The sequence below is a fragment of the Convolutriloba macropyga genome, chromosome 2, assembly GCF_964194025.1.
Source record: "Convolutriloba macropyga chromosome 2, txConMacr16.3, whole genome shotgun sequence".
Taxonomy (NCBI): Eukaryota; Metazoa; Xenacoelomorpha; order Acoela; family Convolutidae; genus Convolutriloba; species Convolutriloba macropyga.
This window is the reverse complement of record NC_134469.1, coordinates 56,442,805-56,468,053: the sequence shown is the minus strand read 5'-3', so window position 1 is coordinate 56,468,053 and position 25,249 is coordinate 56,442,805. Positions and strand designations below refer to the sequence as shown.

The 25,249-nt window shown below is 34.9% G+C and overlaps 1 protein-coding gene across 1 annotated transcript in view; it reads left to right on the top strand.

Annotated features, from left to right (window-relative positions):
• The window catches only part of LOC142335367 (uncharacterized), a 56,944-nt gene that overhangs the window by 12,238 nt on the left and 19,457 nt on the right, over window positions 1-25,249 (top strand). Inside the window, exon 2 of the mRNA XM_075383828.1 lies at window positions 15,400-15,601. Coding sequence (XP_075239943.1) covers window positions 15,400-15,601 — 202 coding nt within the window. The remainder of the gene's footprint in view (window positions 1-15,399; window positions 15,602-25,249) is intronic.

Genomic DNA, 25,249 nt, shown 5'->3' with positions numbered 1-25,249 from the left:
ACTTAAACCCAAATAAGCTCTCAAAACGCCACAATGTTGTCAGGAAAAATCCAGTTATTTCCCACTAGAGTCAAAAATGTTAACTTCTGACAAAAATTAACTATACCATCAGCACTCCCACATCTATATCTTTTAGAATAAGCACTCCCAGCCCCCTAGTGCCAATACAAGCTGAGAAAAGACTGCCAAAATAACGAAAATCACAAAAATTTAAGTGTAATTTCCAGAAAAAGTGACCAAAAATTTATCTTAGTACATGAATATGCTCAATTTTACTGTTAATTCAGTTAGCCCTACTCATGAGCAGTCCAACCATAGCAATATCAACCATTTTGAACAAGTTTTTCATAACCTCATAGCCAATAACCTATCCCCTATCTGAGCCTTTCCAAAAAACCCAGTATCACTGCAGCAAAAACGTTATAACTCGTAAAAAAACAGTTGAAACCGCCCAAATTTTTGCGCTGCAGGGTTTTTTAAGCCGATAAAGCGATTTACTATTTTTGAGCTCAATCGAAGCATTTTAAAAATTGAGTGACGCTGGGCCCCTCAATTTTGGAGACTTTTTGAAAATTCACGCACATGTTCATAAAATCCAAAATATTGATTGAAAATCCAATATTATTAGCTTAAAACATCCGCATGCTCAAGTTCTACACGCCCATTTTAAAAATATTGAAAATTGTTAAGTAAAATGTTGAAACAATAGCAAAAAACTGAAGCCTAGCAAACTCTTCTCAAATTCGTCAAAACAGAGCCAAATTTAGAACATAAAAATAGTATCAACTAGCCGAATTATGAGCCCATATCCAATATTCAGTCACCCTAGTAGTTACCCAAGCCCAATAAACCCATACAATTGCACAGAAATTCATAAATGTTGAAAAAAGTGAAAAAATCAAAAATTGCAGATATTTCACAAAATTTGGTCCGAAATTCTAAAGTGAAAAACTCAATATATTATAGTCAAATAATGCATTAAAACCACACCAATAGCTGCCACCAACATAGTACTCACTAGTATGACCCACAATTACTGTCAAAAATCAATTATCTTCATTCTATGTCAACTTATGCACCAAACATGACGCTTCACAAGTGAAAATTCAGTACATTTCACAGAAAAACTGGTATAAAACCTAAGTTAATCAACTCCAAACCTACCAAAATGCTACCCCTGACTACCCACAGATATCAGTAACAACAGTTAGCACCTGATTTAGGCCACTAGAGACTCACCAGACTGACACATGTCTCGAAGAAGCTCAATTAGTGGAAAAATCATGCTTGAAAATTCGCATTTCGGACCCAAAAATCAACGTTATGATCCGATAAATAGCTTCAAACTCTAGAATTCAGTAACATACATCAGTACCAAGCACAGACAGTACCATTTTAACCATTCAATACCGATAATGTATGAACAGTGACGACTTATTCAGACCGAAATTTCATGATTCAAAAATAGCCAGGTTCAGATCACGAAAACAATCATAACTTTGCGAAAAATGCTTAAATTGCGCCAAATTTTTGCGCTGCTGGGTTTTTTAAGCCACTGAAGCGATCTGCCAATTTTGAACCCGATCGGAGCAATTTAAAAATTGAGTGACGCTGGAGCCCTCAATTTTTCGCTTTTTTCGTTTTTTCAGACATCAGTAAAAAAGTTGACCAAAAAGTGTCCAAAAACCTGAATTTATTGCATAGTTATTCCCCACCGATGTCTACTGAGTGGGCCAAGCCAAAAAATTTGCCCAAAGTTCAATAAAAATTCACATATTTACCACACCAACCCTGATGCGCAAAAATCACCAAAATTACGAAAAAATTACATGTGAAAATTGGTACCAAATACTCTTCCAAACCAGTTCAAATTACACACAAGTGCTGCTAACAACCAGGACAAGTATCTAAAATCATCAGAACCAGTCTATGACCAATAATTGACAAGTAAATTAAAGTTAATGCCCAAAAATCAAAAAAGTCGTTATGTCACCAAAATTTCACTTTCACAAATATGTCATTATAAAGTCACACACTGCAATTAAAATGTTACCACACGTTCACACACTTCACAGCTGCTAGTCCCAACAGTCAAATTCAATTAACAAAGCTACAATTGACAAATAATAAGTAAAAACTCACCTATATATGAAACTAAACTACATGATGAATTTAATTGCACCGACACTAGTCAATTCTCATCGGCGCTATCCTCAGCTACGGTACCACGACCACTAGTACACTAACTGGACTGACCCCTTGTCCTAGTAGAACGAGTCACATACCGCTCAGCATCGTCCAACCTGTTTAAATGTCAAAATAATGAACAAAAAGCCCGAAAATTACAAAGAAAATACGATAAATCTGCACAAAAACAGCTAAATACTCACTTTGGAAAGTCTACGATTGGCTCACAACGGTACCGATACTCATTGTCGATGAATTTCCCGATGCACTGGATCAATACAGCAGGAGCGGTGGCTTTAGCATTGATAGAATGCCTGTAACACACCCAGCCGCCCCCCATTTCCTCAGTATACTGCCAATAAATATTGACGTTGCATCCCAGGAAAGAAGCCATACCGACAAAATAAACAACAAAACCTCAAAGAGTACCTACCTACACATGCACATATCAAAATTAACAGTAATTACAATAAAACTTTACCCAGAACTCGGCCAACGACCCATTATCTTCACTCTCAGCAATCTCATACTCCGACACAAAGTACCCTAACTGGTCCTTTACAAGCTCAGAGAATCCAGGCGAACGCATCTTGTCCACAATAGCCAAGCGTAGAGCGCGAACATTATGCTTGGGAACCTTCTTGTCTGCAACAAACCAAACAACTGTGAATTAAAGTAATAAACTTAGTGAAAATTGCGACAAAACACAACAAATACCTGACTTCCGACCAGTTAAAGTGTAGTACAGAGCACTGAGAGCACACAGACCACAAACTTCGGCCCTCACACCAGCCGCACCAAGCAACTTTGGAGTTTTGAATGACACTATGTCCACATGTTCAGCATAAATGTCATTGTAAAACTCGTACCCCAATTCGGCACACACATTTGCACAAAGATTTGCACGGAAAAAAGTGCAGTGCACCTCTTTGCCGAACATCTTCTTCACGAAACATGGCACACACTCACGATTAGCTCTAAACAATAAGCATACACCACTTCACAACTAGTAAAATACTATAACTACTACACAAACTAAAGAAAAACAAATACAAAAAATATAAATAATTATTATAAATACATGCAATTACCTTTCAACAGCGGCCTGCAATCCTCCCATTGACCGTGGAAAGAAGAACCCAGCAGCTTTCAGGCGATCGACTTGTGACTTCACACGAGTAATGTGCTTTGCAGAAGCACTAAACCCAACATGAAGCGAAGCCAACTCCTGAGACACCATCTGCTGCGTTGGAATTTCCTTCTCCTGAACTTGCATCTCGCTGCCCACCTTCACTTCCACTTTGTACATCAACACCTCCCGATGTACGGCCAATTCTGATGTTCCCACGTTCTTTTTCCCCAGTACCTTATGTTCTGCTTTGTCCCGATAAGCTCGTCGCTCCTCAGATGACCGAACAAATGATGGATACATCCATTCAGACTGAGACAACGACCTGCTTCGCAAGAAAGTCAGAAAATCCTCATACTGGTCAACATTCATGATTCACAATAACTATCTGAAAGTTTAAAAATTGAGTCAAACTAGTTATTAGGCAAGCAGAAAACTAAAGTGTTAAGTCAAAAATGAACAATCACAGGAATGAAAACACACAAACAGAACAAATTACGCAATAAATGCCAAGGACATTCAAATACCATGCTATAATGACCGCTAATAGTTAATAACACATGCCGCAGAACACACAACAACGCTCTGAACACATAATTACACCCTTCACTAGCATTCACTTATTTACTACGCCTCTCTAATTCTTCCTTTTGTCCCTTACTTATATCCTCAACCCCCACCCCCACAAAACAAGTCTTGATATACTAATTACTATGATATTAATAAGCACCTTATTAAATATTAGTAGCACCAAGTATATTAGTTAGTATATTAGGCTATATTACACCAAACTACAACCAAACATATACAGCTAAAAGTCAGTTAATAAGTTAAATAAATAAATATAAATAACTAGTTATACTGCCGTCTCCTCCATCTCAACTCCTCCCTCATCTTCCTGATCTTCACTCTCTTCCCTCTCCCTCCTGCTTCCCCCACATCTTCCTCTCCTTCTCCTTCTCCACATCCCAACAATCCCGAATAATATGAATAATAATATGAATACTATTAATAATATTGAGTCCCAATTCCAACTACTTCCTCCGTCTTCTAAGCTAATATCTACAGTTGAACTATTATTGATATTACACCCTGGGTGCCGCAAACGAGACCAGTGAACCCGGTTCCTTGACACTAACCTGGTCCCGTTGCTGCAACACCCCAGAGTGATATTATTCGGCCCGGCAGTAATATTGAAACACATGTTGATATCAAATAATCTGAAAAACTCGAAAAAACATGTAAAGACTGCATAATTCGACCCCCCCAACCACTATCCCCATCATCACACACCCATCTTTCAACCAAATAACCACACTTCAACATGTTTAAACACCATATTCAGTAGTAATATCAATAAATACACACATCAGCACACATCACCTAAAAGTAAAGTACACCTGAAATAAATAAACATCACATAAACAAGTGCCATATTGAGAAAACTAGATCTAGAAGCCCGAGTAAAGTAACTAAATGAGCAAATAAACACCGGAAGACCAAATGGAGCCAGTTGAAACACTCAGAAGAACCACATCAGTAGAAGATTGTCCTGAAACATAGTCGATATTATTGAAATATGAAAATGTTACTCACAATTGTGTTAAATCTCTTACTTTTCGGCCCCACTTTTGAAACCCCGATTAATACAGAAGCAGCTCTGGATAAACGCATCATCTTCCATAAAGAAGGAAAGATTCTGATTACCGAAAAGTTCATAAATGTGGAATTTTTAGTACCGTTTCCTCGCTATAATTTCATTATCAGACAACAAGTAGAGACTCTACTGAATGAACTCTCGAAAAAATGGATCACGCAATCGGAATTTTGCAACCTTACGCATAGCACTACTTACCGGAACCAAACAGCTGCCTTCAATGTTGATTGGCTTTACACAAAAATACTCAATGAAACCATAGAAGCCGAAATTGAAGTCCTCAAATTGTGCAACGAGACTGAAAAACTCCTTACCAGAGTCGAAGAAGACCCTCACACTCGGCAAAAACGAGCCGCCCCGCTTGCAATAGCAGCCGCAGTTGCTGGAATTGGACTCTTTGGTCCAGGAATCGCAATGAGTAGCGGAGGATGCGGTAGAATTACAGGAATTTTCGGATCTTGTCAGCGAACGTCCCAGTTTAGCCAACAGTTTCAACAGCCTCAATGACTATGTAATAGAAATCGGCGCACAAACAGATGAGAAATTCTTCCTAGTTGCTGACGAACTTGCAAAGGTTTACAAAGTTCAAAACGAAAAGCAAGAAAACCAGAACAGAAACTGGAAACTAGTAGAGGAAGAGTTTGCAATTATAGATCACAATCTGAACGCACTAGCAACCTGCATGGAAATCCAATTATCACAGCAACAATTGAATTTTAATTTTGATACGGCAGCTTCATTACTTCTTACTCTTTATGCAGATATTAAAAGTTACAGAGCAGCCTTATATTCTTTTCGAATTAATGTTATAAACGCAACTCCTACTTTGCTTGACAAACGTCTTCCAATCTCCTTAGTGCCTCGTAAATCTTTGATAAAGATCCTTGATTCAGTCCATGACAGCCAAAAGAACGCCCCAGATCGTCTAACTATGGCAATACCCATGGCTGACATACTTTCGTACTACGATGCGAAATTAGTACAAGAGATTTCGACAGTTGAAGACGGACTTTTACTGACACTAGCCATTCCCCTAGCCTCTAGCCAGACAGTGTTCGGAGTTTATCGTGCAATAGTAATCCCTAAGCCTCAAAAGGACTCCGTAGACGCCTTATGATATGTAATAGAGGGAGAGTACTTAGCAATCTCAGAAGGACAGATGGAAACCACAGTACTGACGAAAGCTCAGTATGACAACTGCCTTGGATCGCCACGATACAGAATCTGTCATGAGACAATAGAAACCCACCTAGGATTCTCCTCGTGTCTAGCAACCCTCAAGTTTCACCACACAATCTCAGCATTGAAATTATGTGATACAGAGAAGGTTGTGTTACCCAACCTAGAACGAGAACGAGCACAGAACCTCGGATATGGAATTTGGCTCCTCACATCAGCTTCAAGTGATTATACCCTTAGTGAGATTGGTACGGATGAAAATGGCTGACACATCAATGTTCCTCACAAAGGTTGTAAAATCGGTTTAATCACATTAAAATGTGGACATACAATGTTCAGTGACAACATTAAGATTCGAGCTGATTTACAAAGTTGTCAGTACCTTCCAGCAACCAGAAATAATGTTAAATTACCAGATCCACTTGCACATTTAATTGATTCAGTGCCTAACATACATGAACTTCCGAAATATGACTCTCCCACCGAAGCAAATCTCGATTTATTGAAGAAAGTTAAAACGGAATTTTTTTACTCGAACAGAAAATTATCAACAGAGTCACTAGATGCCATAGCAAAGCCAATTACCACTGAAATGAAGACACTCAAGCCAGCACTAATTGATAAACTTGAATCTTACGTACCGATCAAACTTTCCCTTTCATTAACCATTATTGTTTTTATCGGAAATCTAGCGTTACATATTTTCTTCATGTTCTTATACCATAAAGTAGCCTTTGTACGAAGAATGGTACCAAATTTCATGAAGCTCAACGGAACCAATGTACCGCTAAACCCAGTAGTTTTCGTGCCCAAACATCTAAAAGCAGATGTAGTCACAACTCTTGCCAAACAACTCAAGCAACCTCCAACAGTCATATCTCCAGAAGAACTTGGAACACTCAAGCGACAAAGACGAAATTCCATGCCAAAAACTTCGGCTCTCTCATTGAACACCCTGGAACGGTTCAATACAGAAGACGAACTGGAGAATACAGCTCAAACCCCAGAGGAAAGTATGCTTTGAGTTCTTGATAGTCTTATATAAGTTTGACAAGTATTATTCCTCTCACACATTAAGTATCTCTTCATTCATTAAGCTTAACTAATCAGTGCTTCATAAGTTCAAACTAGTACCTCAATTCACAACCTAAACCAGTGCTTTAAACCATCCCTCCAGTTTGACCATATGTGTCTCCTCCTCAAAAGTTTAGAGCCATTATTCACAGAAATAACCATGATTATTCCCAGTGCTAATTCCCGCTGTTCTTTTAACCGTCACCTTATCTTATGTCTTCACTCTTTTCTTCTGAATTAGCGCATTTTATCTCCCCTAAATGTTTCTTTAAAGCTTTTAACCTTGTCTCAACCTTCTTCATTTTAACTTTATCTTAACTTAACCTTTATTTCCTTTAATTTCTTTCATTATCTTCAACTTAAACGCTTTCGTTCCAAAACTCTTTTCTAAGAAAATATAAATTGGGTGGCTCCAACAAAAATATGTTTATATCCTTATACTCGTGCAGATTATTTGTTTTATAGAAAAATTGTAAAAACCCAGTTCCTTCTCAAAATTTTCATGGAAAATTTTCCTAAAGTCGGGTAGTGTCACGCCCCTATTTCGTCCCTCATAGTTACGTGATGATATTCCTTAAAATATCCATAAATATGTGATATAAATTAATTAATATTCATTTAGTTTCAAGGCCATTTATAGCTAACATTTCCATCTAGGCCTGTAACCTCTAATTTGTTTATGTTTACAAAAAACAACCGCAGAGTGACAGTTTTACCAGCAAACATATCAAGTGCCTAAAAGCCTCAATATTTACTTTTTTGAGTTTCCTGAAGATAAATTCACATAATCAGTAAATAACTTCTTGAGAGATTATGTACTTGGTGAAGTAATTATTCTGATAAAGTAGGTGCTAATACTGAATTGTATATGTACTGAACAAATACCAAGAGACGTACAAAAGCCGGAAATCTCCCTACTTGAAAATCAGTAAATATTAGCGAAGGACCAATACGACTCAAGGCACAATCTTGCGGAACCCACTATCAGTAGAACACCAGCGAACCGACTCAGAAATCAGTTGATAAAACTAAAACCTTCTTTCAATTATTGTGACATCTTTCTTAATTCTAACAGAGGAAATAATAAAAGATTGAACTGGCAATTCTTTTAAAATTCTTTCCAAGTCTGAGACTACTCGTCAGAAATAATGCTGAGATCGCAGATACTCCTAAACCAAGGCAACTAGTGGATATATCGCACATCCGAACCGCTCAGTAAAAGGCTTCTCCTAGCTAACTTTAATAAAATACATCTGCTAAAAATTGCACTGTGAAACATCTAAATAAGACCTTGGAAAATGGCAATAATTACTCTAGATTATCTCCATAATCTGTATCAATAACAACCCTTATAAATACTCTAAAAATCAGTGCGTAACAGTATTCTATGGGAAGTTTAATGACGCGTCTGCTCCAAGTAACTTCAAGTTACGAGAAATATTTGTTCTGTTTCAATCCCATTGTGCGTCAACTGGGTCAACAATGGCTATATCACAAAAATGTGTTGGCTATATTACGGTTTTGGTTTAAATAAAAAAATTAAAAAATGCTCTATACTTTTAAGAAAAAGCATATGTTGAATCGACAAAGTTAACTGGCTCCTTCTGTCAATTATTGCTTTACTTTTTTGTCTTTTTTCAATTTTCAGGTATTCCAACAGGTTGCCATTTTAATCAAAACCACGAAATATTATAAATTGTTAAAAACAAAAGAACTTAAATGAAAAGTTATAAAAAAGCTAAATATTTTTTGTTCCCTCCTTTTTTCTTTTGAACTCTTAATTTATTTAAAACTTCTTTTTACAGAACATTAATTTTTAGCCGTGTTTTATGGGTTTATTTGCCCTAAACTCATGCAATTAATCAACTGTGATACGTCCGATGTAAACAAAAACATATGAAACTATTTTCCTTGAGGACGAGGAAAAGGCTAAATAAAATTGAAATGCTTCTTTCATCTTTTGTGTTAACTTCTCTAGCTTTCTGATTAAACCTTTTAGTGTGCAAATTAGGTCTTCTATTTTGTAGAGTTTGCTTCTAATAGATACTTGAGAGCAAAGCAACAAAAAATCTAGTTTTTTGAGAACAAAGAACACGGTCCGTTTTATTTTTTCTGTTAATGTTCCCGATGCTTTCAAAATGTCGATAAAAATTTCTCAACTACGTTTTGAAGTGACAGAAAAATTCTGTTAAATGAAAATACAATGCAGTAAGTTATATGTATCTGCCTTCAAAAAGAAACAATTAATTCAAATCAGGAAAATTTTGGAGAAAAAATCTTCAAAAATTCTTCAAAAACAAATCTAATAATTAAGCTATACCCCAAAATCATGCATCTTTTTGTCACGGTGGTGATTTGATAATTAATGAATCGGTTCTTTAGGCAACGTTAAAAATTAATAGAAAAAAAACCATATATGGAAGGAACGAGAAAAAGTAATTTTCTAATTAAGTTCCTTTAACTTTAAGACATAAAAATTCTCTGCTCTTTGCGATGTCAAGTTGGATGCCTATTGATTAGCAGTTCATTTTGTCTGACAACCAATTTAGTGGATCTTCCAGCCATTTAATGTTATTAATTCAATTTACAAAATTCAATTAACAAACACATCTTTTTTGGTGAAGTAGAATAACATGTCTTTTTGCTGCAAAATATTTTCCAGAACCTTGCACTTCAAGTAATTAAATGTTGAATATAACGCAGCAGAAGTGATTTCAGTTAACTTCTTAGAAACAGAAACTTGTTGAAAGTTGAGAAATTCTGTAGAAAATATTTTTTTCAGTACTGCTCCGTTGTTCTCGTCTGAAAGACTTGGAACATTGACTTTCGAACAAATCTTAAGTTGGTCCACAATTCATTGAAAAATAAAGTCAGCAAACACCAGAATCTACCAGTTTGAGTAAACTAATATGTAAAAATGTAAGTTTTTTCCAACTGCAAAGTCTATGAAACAACTACTTTTTCGTTTTGTAACGTAAGCCTTGAAAAGAAACACTTCTTTCTCAAATTTTTGATACAAAGAAAAAATCCAAATTCTGTATTTCTTTCATCAAAACTAGCGAAAGTTTTCCAGAATAACTAACTAGAATCTTGAGAGAAAGAGAGTAAACTAGATGGGAAAGTTTGAACGATTTTGAGCAGTCAGACTGCGTAAAAAGTCAAAACGTGGAAAATTATCAATTTTGAGTGCTACTAATTCGTAACTTTCTGAAAAATTTAATGGTGTATGAAACCCCGTCTTATGGATCATGCTTGACGAAATGGATCTTGGAAGACTATGCTCAACTAGTCCATGAAACGACTTCAACTCGACTTTAACGGCCATATCAAATTAGCTGCACAATTTTTGATGCTAAGCTTTAGGTCGACCCCTATGTTCAAACATGACCATTTTACATTTAAACACGACTCTTCGAATGCCCTTTAATATGTTTCGATTAACAAGTGGAGCGTTCTCATTGCCAAAACAATAATTCATACTAAAATTAAATATCATAGAACGGCATAAATCAATTTTAGCAAATTATTAAGTTTTGGTTATACATTTTGTTGATTGATTACTAATAAAATTGCGGATTTAATTCGAACCATTCAAATAATAAGGCGTTTATAATTCGCATGAAGAAAATCAGCCCCTCAAAAGCATGGATGTTCTCAGTTGATGGTCTCAAAAGAGCTTAATCATCGACAATATCAGTTCCTCGATCAAATCGGTATGAAAATTGGACTTTTGGAAGTAATGCTTAACGGTTTTTTTTAAATAGCATCTTAACTTTCAATCTTTGAGAACCGAGCAAAACTTATCCTCTAGTATACGTGACGCAATTTGACCAACTTTTTGAACTCAATTTAAAACAATTGCTCTCTAATTTTAACTGAATCTCGAATTCGACAATGTTTTTCACGAGTCGGAGAGAAAAACTAGAAGCATCATATTGCAGTCCCTAAAACAATTGGAATTTATCCCCAACGATAAGTTCCCACTTACAGGAACACACTCACAGTACAATTATGAAAATTTGCTAAACTTAGTAAAAAACTGTTTTTTTTTTCAAATTTTTCTGTCTTGATTCACTACTTTTAAAAATCATTTCTGGCTGCTTGATGAAAATTTCTTCAATTGAAAATGTCAAGTATATGGAGAATTAAAGAGTTAAAAATTGAAACCAAGAAATTGAAAAAAAAGAAGGTAACATTTTCCTTCTATCATCGAGATTCGAAAAAAGAGGCATAACGTTTTCAAAAAATACAAAATTTGATTAACGTTGTCAACATTTGTTCTGTTCTCATATGCCAAAAACAATAAAATTGGCAACGCCTTTTTTGAAAACTTTGTTGTTTTAGATGTTAACCGTTTTTTCCTCTAGTAGATCTCGATGCACCAAAAAAGCGGTCTTTTTTTTAAAAAAAGTGCCTTTTTACAATAGAAAACGATAGTATTCTGATTATACACTCACAATTTCATGGTTGTGCTTAGTTGTTTTTCGATTGAGCATGTCTGCAATATGCTAAATGTGGCCTCACTTTTTGTGTTATATTATATTGTTATATTTAGTTAAATTAAAAAATGTTTTGCCTTTCTTTTGTGAACAATTTCATTCTGTCATTCCCTATACGAATCAGCTAAAATAGTGTTGATAATTTGTAAAGTCAAGAAGAAACTTCAGTTCAAATTAAAATAAGTCTGATGACAATTTTTGATGCACAATTTTATCAATTTATGATGCACAGCTTTATTCCATCAAATGCAGGTTTCTTTTTGCACATTTTGCATAAAAACGTGGAATTTTGTTACTAATATACTCATGAATTCCAGTGGAATCTTCATACTCAGGCTGTAGTGTTTAGAATTGCCCTATAAAAACATCGGCTGCTCAAAAAAGTATGTTACAGCACATCGGACTTTTGTTCAGAGTATAAATTACAATAGGTAGGAATTCGAACTTTTGATTATAAAGAGATTCTTTTCTAGCAAAACAGCTGTCGTCGAACTGTTCAGGAACTTTAGCAAAAATCATTTTTTCACAGGTAAACTAGCTCTTACTGGAAAGTAGCGCATTTAAACGTTAATGGTTTTTTGATGATGAATATAATATGTAACTTGGAAATGACAAAATCTTTTTGTTGAAAAGCTACTCTGTTCAATAAAAAAGCTATTGTCGCAGCTTTTTCCCCTGGAACTCATACTCCTAAACTTTGTCTGATGTGTACTTTCAGATTTCTTGTCGTTCAAAACTTTTTTTTTTCGCTTTCAAGTTCTTTGCGTTTCTGCTATGTTATAAGTAATAGAGCTAAAGTAAACTCTTTTCCTCGTTAACTTCTACGATTAGACGCAACACAAGTATGAGGTACGCCTGAAATGTATATGAAAGTTTTATATTTTTGTATCTTCTCTTGACTTTATATTTGTGTTCTCCGTTTTCTAATCAAGCTAAATAGAATATTGTGATTTTTAAAAATGATTTAATCTTTACTTTGCTTTCAGTTTGATTTTGTTTGACCCAAGTTTTTCCAGTTGGACTTGAGCTCAAGCCAAGTTTTTCATCTGGTCTTCAGCTCGGCCCCATTGTTGCTGCTGAACATTGTTGCTGCTAATCAAATTTATGCAGGACACATAAAACTTTACACAAATTTTAAGAGTTGGTTATTGTATATACCATAGTATAGGTACGGCACTTCAGATTATTAATTATCAGGGAAGCATATAATTAAAAAAAATGGAACTGATATAATTTAAATATCAAAAGCTTCCTATTTCTGCATTAAAAATTCACTTATAAAACACACTAATCCAATTGCTGATGCAATGGTGCTAGCCATGCAGCCATGTTAGCTATCTCACGCAACCGAAAAAGTGCCATGGTCAATTCAAACAATTAATCCTTTTTAAAATTGATTTTTTTTCTGAAGATTTTTGGCAAAACTCCAAGTGTTTTATTTGAATTGTTTTGTTGCAATGCTAGCTTGGTGTTGCTCGTGGATGCGTTCGAATTCAAAGAAAGAAATGAATATAATTACTAAACTCAAAAAATTCAAATCCGTAACTCATGTTAAGACAGATCATACTCGAATCAAGTGGGTTTATCAAAAGATTCTAACTGAACCAGTGAAATATCGTGCTCGACTTTTATTTGCTATGAAGACCTTAAAAAAGACATAAAGCATTAAATCTAAAAGAAGGAGGCTCGTTAATGTGAGTTGGCACATGATATTCCGACCCGCGCTCATCTATATTTTTGACTTACATCTTTGAGAAAGAGATAATCAAAAATATATGATTGAGTTTAAGAAAACTTGTAACACAAGCTAATTAAGGAATTAAATAATGCCAATAAAGACCTACCATTAAAAATATTACGAGAAAAAAACAAACAACAAAACGCAAAAAAAAAAATTGCCAGGCAAAAGCTTATAACTAAAATTCAAAGCCCCCAGCAACAACGTCAAATTACAATCAGAGAGAACCCTAACTACACAAATTTACTCTTTCCTAACTACACAGCAGACGGAATTTTTCCTTACTGAGACTAAGTAACAAGTCGACGATAAGAAGAAATAATGAGGCGAAATTCAAAAATCAATCAAACTTTTTTAAACCAAATAATTTCAAGTCTTGAAAATCGTTAGCTTTTAAAACTTTCATGATAACTTTACTAAAAGTCATAATAAAACCAATAGGACCTGATTGGGTTATAATAAGCCCTAAGATTGCACAAAGATGCAAAAAAACTCAAAAAATTGCGAACAACAAATTCGTAACAACGAATATTGCGAAAACACAAATTAGTGAATCCTTCAAAATCATTAGCTATTATCTGAATATTATGTATTTTTACCTGAATTTTGATTTATACTAATTCTAACTAAAATTAATCTGAATGAATTTATAAGTTCATTTGGGCCACATCTGAAAATCATTGGTATCTGTTATTACGCGATTGTGCTCAAGGAATAGAAAAATAAACCCAAATACATCACTCACATAGCTTTTTGTAAAAATTCAAATTGTCCAACAAACAAAACATCAGTTACGTCATAAAATTACAGGGAACCATTTGGTATTTCTCAATGATGAAAATAAGTTAAAAGTTGACGAAGAGAACAACAAAAACTGAAAAAAATGAAAAATTCTTAAAAGTCTTAAAAATGTATGATATCATCAACTTTAAGACTATTCGCTATAAACTGAGTGCTTTGGGTAAAATCGTTCTTTCATTCCTCAAGTACAAGCTTATGAGACCAGTCAGCATTCTACGGCTACCTAATTAAATATTAAAGACTATATATTTTAAAGACATATATATTTTAAAGACTTAACAGCCATTAGCTGTCCTTTCAAAGCACTAAAAACGTTCTTTTAATGCTAATCACAAACCTATTGCATTTTCAATCAAAGAGTCTCTGCCATAAGATTCCTGAAATTTAGTGATACCTCAAAATGAAATTCTAAATTTCACAAAAAATTGCGAAAACTCAGAGTCGAAGCCAAAAAAATACACGAGCGGTTCCTTGAAAACAATTTTTTTGTTCGTTGGGCATCATTTGACTGCAAATTAGGTTTGTAATTAATGGAACCTCGATATGAAAAGTGAGTATTTAAGCGAATAAAAAAAACAAAATAAAATATGAAAAGTTTTCCAAACAAACAACCCTCAAATTGAATATTTTTTTGATAGTAAACTTCCCTATGAGACCAGAACTAGTCTTTATTGTTGCCTTTTGTCTATTAGAAACTCAAAATTGATCCATTTTGTAGCGTGAAAGGTAATTTTGAATTAATATTTTTAAATAAAAAATCCTAATTTAAAGAAAAATTACACTAAAAGTGAACAAAATCAAGTCAAATATCCCGTGTTCACACAAAACTTCAATCCTCGATATTTCCTCGAAAAAAAAACGAGATTCAAAAAAATATCTTTGGTTTTGATTTCTACGCTGGACGAGCTTTTTAATGATACCCCCTACATTTCTCTACGATTAATATATCGATCGGCCAAAGTTGTCTGAACAAAAAAACACATTTGAATATATAGTTCCTCCCCCCACAAGTGGGGTCGGAACAATTATGAAATCTGTTCATAAGTCGATGTCTTTATTAGGACGCCCCCGGGTGCTTCCTCGAAAACTGGTGCCAAATTGTCCAACTCGGTATATATAATTCAGTATGTGTTAGGTGAAACAGAAAGTGAAAGAGGCGGCCAATCTATCTGTGCCTGGGAGACTAGTCCGGAAGCTCTCTGGCACAGAAATGCCACCAGATGCAGCCGCACTCATTCAGAATCTGTCCAGACAATCTTCCAGTTCCAGCATGTGGATTCCAGAGAGGATGGGCAAAAGCTTCTCACAGTATCCACTCGTGTGCTCAATGATAGTTGGTAATTTAAACAAATTGCTTCTAATCGTTTTGACGTTGGATTCAATGTAAAGGACTTAAATTTTGAATGGTTTTAATGAATTCAAAGATTGAGAAGAGTTAAAATGCCGACACGAGTATTCTTATGGATTGGAGAAGTTTCTTTTCAAAACCAATGGAGTTTGCAAATTATAAACATCTAACTGAATTCAGTATCTAGGTCAATAGAGTTGTCGATGAAGAGACTTGTTGCTCTGTAACCAATCCTATGCTCTCTAGTTGGTTTTTTATTCATTCTCATTGACAGATTAATAATCCTAATTATAGGTTAAAATGATTGCTTTATGAAAAGCAAATCTGCCATTGAAAATTAAAATTTTTCACCAAAGCAATGCAATAAGGTAGGCTGGTGACGTTTTCAAGCAGACGTGTATTAATGTAGAAAATCATACTTGTAATATTGTAGGAGAAAGCGTTCTGTCGGCCTAAAATGAAGAAAACCTAATTTTAATCATATTGATTTACATTTGGCCATGCCTCAGCAGCCCATGGGACTTAATATGAATCTATAACAAACGAACATGGTACTAATTTTACCCGAATTATTGGTTTTCTTTTTTTGCCGAACTTTTTTATTTATGTTATGAAATGAATGGTGGCGGTCAAGCAAGCCGATAGGCAAGCAAGCCGAATTTTGAAAACGAGGTCAAGTAAGCCAAAAAATTTTCGGATACCCGTATTTTAAGTTGACCCTGGCGGGCCGGTGGGCGCGCTTCGCGCGCGTCGAGGCTTCGCGCGATAACCAGCCCACTATTTCCGGATTACATCCCACAGCGGATGAGAGGCATGGCCATGGACAGCGGTCTGCTGAGACCCGTACCCACTAGATGTCTAAAAATTGACACATTTTTGTTTCTTTGGTGCATTGGAATACATTATGCACTATAATACTACGCGCAGTATTGATTGTACCGGCTGACAATGTATTATTTCTGATAGATTACATAACTATTACATAATTTTCGGCTTGCTTTTCTGTCGGCTTGCTTGCCTATCGGCTTACTTTGCGTTCGCCGAAATGAATAAAGTTAATGCGCTACAAAACATAAACCAATCAGAATTGAGAAGTAAACTTTTGTCAATGCTAATTGGCCAGCTCTCAGAAATTAGCACTGATAGATTTTAAAAACATTATAGTTTCCACCGGAAATAATTTAAATCAGATAGAAACTTCATAACCGACCTCTTAACAAAGGTGAACACGGGAACTAGAAAAACGCTGAAGTTCTGTATAAGAACTCAATTGAAAAAAAGATAAATGCCAAAAACTTCAATATTGAAAAAAATGCAAGTCTTTATTGAGAATTCAACGATATTTCAATTCACTTTTATGAAAAAATTCAAATATTTCATAGACTTCGAATACAAAATTCTTTTATTCCTCTTGTAAAAATTTGCCACCATAGAGCAAGGTAATAAATTGTTTGGAGAAATGATAGCAAAGCGTCCTTCAGTAAAAAAAAATCATTCAATTTTTTTTCACAAACTGCGTTAACTTGAACACTGACCATTTTCCTAATTTTTATTTTAAAAAGTGAATAATCAAAACTAATCAAAACTCGCTGAAGAGATTCTTTGCTGGCTACACAAGGGAGCCTCCAGTTAGGTCTGAGATTAGGACAGCAACCAGAAAACAGATTGAAAAAGTTGGTTCAACAATATTTAAATTCGCCTAATTGACAGATTCGCAATTCTCATCTCAAATGGAAACCAGTTAGGTCGGATGTTAGATTGAAGGAACTGATTCAACATTAGAGATTATTAGATTCAAAGCAACGTGACGATAAATTTAGTGCGTGGTAATAATTTTTTTTCCGGTGCTACTAGATGCCATAGCTAAGCGTGAATCAGAATTTTTTTAAATCCTTAAATAAAGTGACTGCTGTCAGATAAAAAAATGATAATGATATTTTAATTCGAATAAAACTACCATTCTCATAATTCTCACCTCTGTGTAAGGTTCAGGAAAATTTTAGCTTTTACTTTCTGATCTGTTATTTACGATAACTTTTTTGCGCAGAAACATACATCTTAATCGAAAGCAAATCTCTTTTTTCATGATCACAAGCACGACAATTGATAGTTGCCAATATTTTATGATTCCCTACATAATTGCTGAAAATATAGAACTTGTTATTTTTATCTCGTTTTTATTTCAAAAAGTCATAGCTTTGACATACATGAGGGCCAAAAAGCTGAGTCCGAAGTGATTTGCAGCTGTATTCGAAGGAACAAAATTGATATGTCTCTAGAAACATCTTTGATCAAGTAAATCAATATCTAATTATATTTCAATCCGTCGATGTCATCGTTCGCACATATGTGCGTCCTTTATGTAAACTTCGAAGTGTGCTAAAACCTAGGACAAATCCGTCTCTCTTTTCGAAAAAAAGTCTTTAAGCTTTAAGCGATATAAGGAGATACTTTTTAAATAAAAATGATGAAAACGAGACATTTTTAGTTGGAAGTACATCTTTTTGAGAAATTTTGTTGAGTCAATCTGTCCCACGTTATCTGTACTCAAAAATTATCACCTGATTGCAAACCTATCAGCGAAGATCTGGCTGCATACTAGGTTTTGTCTCTCTTTGAGTGTAATTATGCAATAGCAATATTAAACTTGATTGATTAATTGACTGCAACAATAACTGCGACATCTTTTTGTGCTTCTCAACGGGATGGAACAATTAGATCATATGAATAAATCTGAACGACAAAAACCTCTTGATAGATTTAAAACAACGTGATTATAGAACGACCTAGTACTCATCACGTTTTCAATTTTTTTGTCTTGTGCTATTCAGGGCATTATCTTGGCACAAAAAAGGAAGAAAAATTTTGTCGCGCGGTGTCATCTTTCCTTTACGGCGAGTACAGGTTTAAACTGAGTATGACTAAAAAACCCAACATCTATCCATTTTGTGTAGAAAACTGATAAAATTAGAAATAATCAATACAACTGCATTGTTTGCAATAATTTGTTCTCTCCTATTTATCTTCCGCTTCTCTCTCTCCTCTCTCTCTCACTCTCCCTCTCCCTCTATCTCTCTCTCTCTCTATCTATCTTTCGTTTTATGTTCCCCTCCTCCTCATCCTCCTCCTCCTCCTCCTTCTCCTCTTCTTCCTCCTCCTCGTCCTTTTCCTCCTTCTCCTCTCTCTCTCTCTCTCTCTCTCTCTCTCTTTAGGGTAGAAACTTTCGCCATCCTTAGGTGCGTAACTTTTTGATCCTATTTTTTAAAACTGTTTTTTGCTCACTTCTTAAGTTTTTTTTAAAATTTCATAAAATCAGCTTATATATGTATGAGATGACCTCAAAATCAACTAAAAGTTTAAAAATTAATTCAACACTCTGCTTGTGATTTTCGCAGGTGGCGGCCTGTCGGTTGTGATTTACGCAACCATGCAGACAGGGTGCAGGAGAGCAAAGAAATAGAATGTTTTGATTTGTTGTTGGTGATTTCCGCAAGCAACAAATAAAAAAAACAATTAAGCACTGTTATATCAAAATAGTTGTTCATTTTATGCAAGAAGAAAAAAAACCAGACTGCAACGGCAGGGAATTGATAACGAAAAATGTTTCTACGTCAACAATGAAGAAAACCTAACGTCAAATGAAGAAAACCTAATTTTAATCATATTGATTTACATTTGGCCATGCCTCAGCAGCCCATGGGACTTAATATGAATCTATAACAAACGAACATGGTACTAGTTTTACCCGAATTATTGGTTTTCTTTTTTTGCCGAACTTTTTTATTTATGTTATGAAATGAATGGTGGCGGTCAAGCAAGCCGATAGGCAATCAAGCCGAATTTTGAAAACGAGGTCAAGTAAGCCAAAAAATTTTCGGATACCCGTATTTTAAGTTGCCCCTGGCGGGCCGGTGGGCGCGCTTCGCGCGCGTCGAGGCTTCGCGCGATAACCGGCCCACTATTTCCGTATTACATCCCACAGCGGATGAGAGGCATGGCCATGGACAGCGGTCTGCTGAGACCCGTACCCACTAGATGTCTAAAAATTGACACATTTTTGTTTCTTTGGTGCATTGGAATACATTATGCACTATAATACTACGCGCAGTATTGATTGTAACGGCTGACAATGTATTATTTCTGATAGATTACATAACTATTACATAATTTTCGGCTTGTTTTTCTGTCGGCTTGCTTGCCTATCGGCTTACTTTGCGTTCGCCGAAATGAATAAAGTTAATGCGCTACAAAACATAAACCAATCAGAATTGAGAAGTAAACTTTTGTCAATGCTAATTGGCCAGCTCTCAGAAATTAGCACTGATAGATTTTAAAAACATTATAGTTTCCACCGGAAATAATTTTAATAAGATAGAAACTTCATAACCGACCTCTTAACAAAGGTGAACACGGGAACTAGAAAAACGCTGAAGTTCTGTATAAGAACTCAATTGAAAAAAAGATAAATGCCAAAAACTTCAATTTTGAAAAAAAATGCAAGTCTTTATTGAGAATTCAACGATATTTCAATTCAATTTTATGAAAAAATTCAAATATTTCATAGACTTCGAATACAAAATTCTTTTATCTGCATTCCTCTTGACTAATTTTATAAAAATTTGCCACCATAGAGCAAGGTAATAAATTGTTTGGAGAAATGATAGCAAAGCGTCCTTCAGTAAAAAAAATCATTCAATTTTTTTTCACAAACTGCGTTAACTTGAACACTGACCATTTTCCTAATTTTTATTCTAAAAAGTGAATAATCAAAACTAATCAAACCTCGCTGAAGAGATTCTTTGCTGGCTACACAAGGGGGCCTCCAGTTAGGTCTGAGATTAGGACAGCAATCAGAAAACAGATTGAAAAAGTTGGTTCAACAATATTTAAATTCGCCTAATTGACAGATTCGCAATTCTCATCTCAAATGGAAACCAGTTAGGTCTGATGTTAGATTGAAGGAACTGATTCAACATTAGAGATTATTAGATTCAAAGCAACGTGACGATAAACTTAGTGCGTGGTAATAATTTTTTTTCCGGTGCTACTGGATGCCATAGCTAAGCGTGAATCAGAATTTTTTTAAATCCTTAAATAAAGTGACTGCTGTCAGATAAAAAAATGATAATGATATTTTAATTCGAATAAAACTACCATTCTCACAATTCTCTCCTCTGTCTAAGGTTCAGGAAAATTTTAGCTTTTACTTTCTGATCTGTTATTTACGATAACTTTTTTGCGCAGAAACATACATCTTAATCGAAAGCAAATCTCTTTTTTCATGATCACAAGCACGACAATTGATTGTTGCCAATATTTTATGATTCCCTACATAATTTCTGAAAATATAGAACTTGTTATTTTTATCTCGTTTTTATTTCAAAAAGTCATAGCTTTGACATACATGAGGGCCAAAAAGTTGAGTCCGAAGTGATTTGCAGGTGTATTCGAAGGAACAAAATTGATGTCTCTAGAAACATCTTTGATCAAGTAAATCAATATCTAATTATATTTCAATCCGTCGATGTCATCGTTCGCACATATGTGCGTCCTTTATGTAAACTTCGAAGTGTGCTAAAACCTAGGACAAATCCGTCTCTCTTTTCAAAAAAAAGTCTTGCAGCTTTAAGCGATATAAGGAGATACTTTTTATATAAAAATGATGAAAACGAGACATTTTTAGTTGGAAGTACATCTTTTTGAGAAATTTTGTTGAGTCAATCTGTCCCACGTTATCTGTACTCAAAAATTATCACCTGATTGCAAACCTATCAGCGAAGATCTGGCTGCATACTAGGTTTTGTCTCTCTTTGAGTGTAATTATGCAATAGCAATATTAAACTTGATTGATTATTTGACTGCAACAATAACTGGGACATCTTTTTGTGCTTCTCAACGGGATGGAACAATTAGATCGTATGAATAAATCTGAACGACAAAAACCTCTGGATAGATTTAAAACAACGTGATTATAGAACGGCCTAGTACTCATCACGTTTTCAATTTTTTTGTCTTGTGCTATTCAGGGCATTATCTTGGCACAAAAAAGGAAAAAAAATTTTGTCGCGCGGTGTCATCTTTCCTTTACGGCGAGTACAGGTTTAAATTGAGTATGACTAAAAAAACCCAACATCTATCCATTTTGTGTAGAAAACTGATAAAATTAGAAATAATCAATACAACTGCATAGTTTGCAATAATTTGTTCTCTCCTATTCATCTTTCGCTTCTCTCTCTCCTCTCTCTCTCTCTCTCTCTCACTCTCCCTCTCCCTCTCCCTCTCCCTCTATCTCTCTCTCTATCTATCTTTCGTTTTATGTTCCCCTCCTCCTCCTCCTCATCCTCCTCCTCCTCCTCCTCCTGCTCCTTCTCCTCTTCTTCCTCCTCCTCGTCCTCTTCCTCCTTCTCCTCTCTCTCTCTCTCTCTCTCTCTCTCCTATATCTGACAATCTGAACAAAGTTGTTGAACTGATGCATTGTCATAAATATTTGCTATTTTGTTGTGACTAAGTAGAGAGTATAAACAAGAATGAGAGAAGATTGGAAAAAATTGAAGATGACGCAGATGAGTGTCAAAAATATGACGATGAGGATAAAGCTTGAACGATGTACAAAATAATTTTAAAATAAATCAACATGAATAGAATTGGAGCTGCTTGAAGTTGAAATTTGAGCGTAGAATCCAATTTCCATGTTTGAGAAAAAAACTTCAGGAGAAAATTAGAAAATAACAGAAATGTTTCTTCTGTGTCCGTTTTGAATACTTGAAAAAGTTTAATAATATTTTAACCTGCACAAAATTGTAGAGAAAATGTAACCACGTAACCAGAATTGGGGGTAAGTTCAAAAGTTGCAGGCAAGATTGATTCGAGATATTGCAAACATCTTGCCAGATGGACGCAACTTGAGCAAGATTCTGGCACGAATAATGAACAACTATGATTTCACCCGCAAGAATCCTGCATATAATATTTTTTCTACTTGACTTGAGAAGCAACTGATGCAAAATATTCTTAAGAAATATAGGAATTGTAATCGAATTGTAATCCAATGAAAAAAAGGAATTGTGCTTTTGGGAAATTCTGGCTAATAACAAACAAATTTTAACGGTAAACCTCGAGAAAATGTAAGCATTTGATATCTGGTGTCTTGAGTTCAACCTTGAGGTGAAGACAAGATATTCAAACCGAATTTGAAATTTGTATATTTCTATATTAGATCAGAATTTATATTTGCATAAAATTGAAGTAAATTGTTTATACCTCCCTGATTTTGTTTGATGTCAAAAATTGAGTTCGAAAAAGAAAAAGTCTCTGAAGTTATCACCTACCTGAAATGAAGAATAAACTGAATTACAAAACTGGCATGCTGCAAGAACCATTTGTCACTATAGACTAGAGTGGCTAGTGATCAGTTTAAATTTTGATACCTCCTGTACGTTTGTAACGGCATGACAAGTAATTTTGAACGTTTGTCTTGTGAGGTGGGACTGCTTGCTTTAAAATTGCATGTGATCGAGATGGGTCGAGGTATTGCTGAAAGTTATGTAATTATTGCGCTCACAACCGCGGAAAAAATTAGCCGATAAATCTTAAATAAATATGGTATAATTAAATGATATCATACCTAAAAATTTTTCTTAATTAAGGCAAACTGTTGTCAACACAATAAGTGGATAACTATGCTAATTTTTCTGCTGAAAAAAGTTTCCTTTCACAGGCTGTCAACGACAATCGACGTAGTTTTTCATGCTCTTAAACTTCAGTCGGTTGACCTTGAGTGAAACGTTGTGACAAAACTTTAAAACTCTAAATGTTTGCTTGAAAAGAACAATCTTTCTTTGCTGTTGCAGTCTTATCGCACAAGATTCCAATTTGAGTGTTATCTTTGATTCAATTTGCTGTTTAATTGTTTAATTTATTAATTTTTTTCTATTGTTATCACACGGCAATGGAGATGGAGGCCACATCATCAACGTCAACACCCATAGATCCAGAGGTTGTCGTGAGTACTATTCAAGACACAGAAGTAAGTGTATTGAAAAAGAAATCGAGCTCTTGAAAGCAAAAAATAACATACAAGACGAAAAAATTAGGGAATTGAAGACAAAACAAAAAAATATTAATGATCGTCTAAGAGCGCAAGAGAGATACACGCGCAAGGATTCGTTGCTAATCGTTAATCCGCCCTTCGATGTTCGACAAGTTTTTAATGTAATGCACGAAACTTTGAAGTTTTTTGAGAAATTCTTGGGGGTCGAAATTACTGAGGACAGTATCAAAGCGTGTCACATTATTCCCAATTCTGGAAACGAGTTTCAACTGCCAAAAGTAATTTGCATATTTATTTTTTTTGCCGACAAACAAAGTGTCTATGAAAAAAGAAAACGACTCAGAAAAACAAAAAACAGGATAAACAAAAGTTCATCAATCTAAACGAGCCCCTTCCAGAATATGAAGCTCAGATCAAAAATGAACAAATAAACGAAACATGATCACTGCAACACACAATTGCGCAGTCTCGGTATCAGTTGAAAATGGTAGAGAAAAAGCATAATTCGTTAAGATTAACCAGATATAATATTTGGACTCAATCAATGCTATAAAACGAAAAAAACAGTTCGATTTATCTTCTACCGACGACGCTATCAACTCTCCTGCATACAAACGATTTAATATTCAAAAGGAATAGAACAAATGACATCTCACAAACTCCTTAACTGTAATAACCAGTTAAAACATAACTCAATTATTTTTGTTTGGTTTCTTTAATAAGTATAATATGAGCACAATTCAAGATTTAGGGTAGAAATTTTCGCCAGCCTTAGGTGCGTAACTTTTTGATCCTATTTTTTAAAATTGTTTTTTGCTCATTTCTTAAGTTTTTTTTTACTTTATAAAGTCAGCTTATATATGTATGAGATGACCTCAAAATCAACTAAAAGTTTAAAAATTAATTCAACACTCTGCTTGTGATTTTCGCAGGTGGCGGCCTGTCGGTTGTGATTTACGCAACCATGCAGACAGAGCGCAGGAGAGCAAATAAATAGAATTTTTTGATTTGTTGTTGGTGATTTCCGCAAGCAACAAATAAAAAAAACAATTAAGCACTGTTATATCAAAATAGTTGTTCGTTTTATGCAAGAAGAAAAAAAACCAGACTGCAACGGCAGGGAATTGATAACGAAAAATGTTTCTACGTCAACAATAACAAATAAAAAAATCTGCCATCGAACACAGTTCCAATTTGTTCGTCAAAACATTGGATCCGTATCTAAGAACCTAGATGAGTTGGAAGTTTACATTAATAGCATGTCTCAGAAACCCGAATTAGTTTGCCTTACTGAGACTTAAATAATTTCTAGCTACAACAATAACTGTTTTTCTTTGAATGGATATCAAGCAATTATATCCAGCAATCGTAAAAAAAGAGGTTGAGGTGTTGCATTCTTCTTAAAAAAATACATAAATTGTCAGATAGTTAAAAAATTAGAAACGAATTCCATTCAACCACTAACAGTCACCATCAAAACCATAATAGAACAAATCTGGTTCTCATGTATTTATATGCCACCAAATTGCACCAATGAAGCCAATTTCTTGACGGTTGAAAGATATCTCGACAGCCTAATGGTTGACC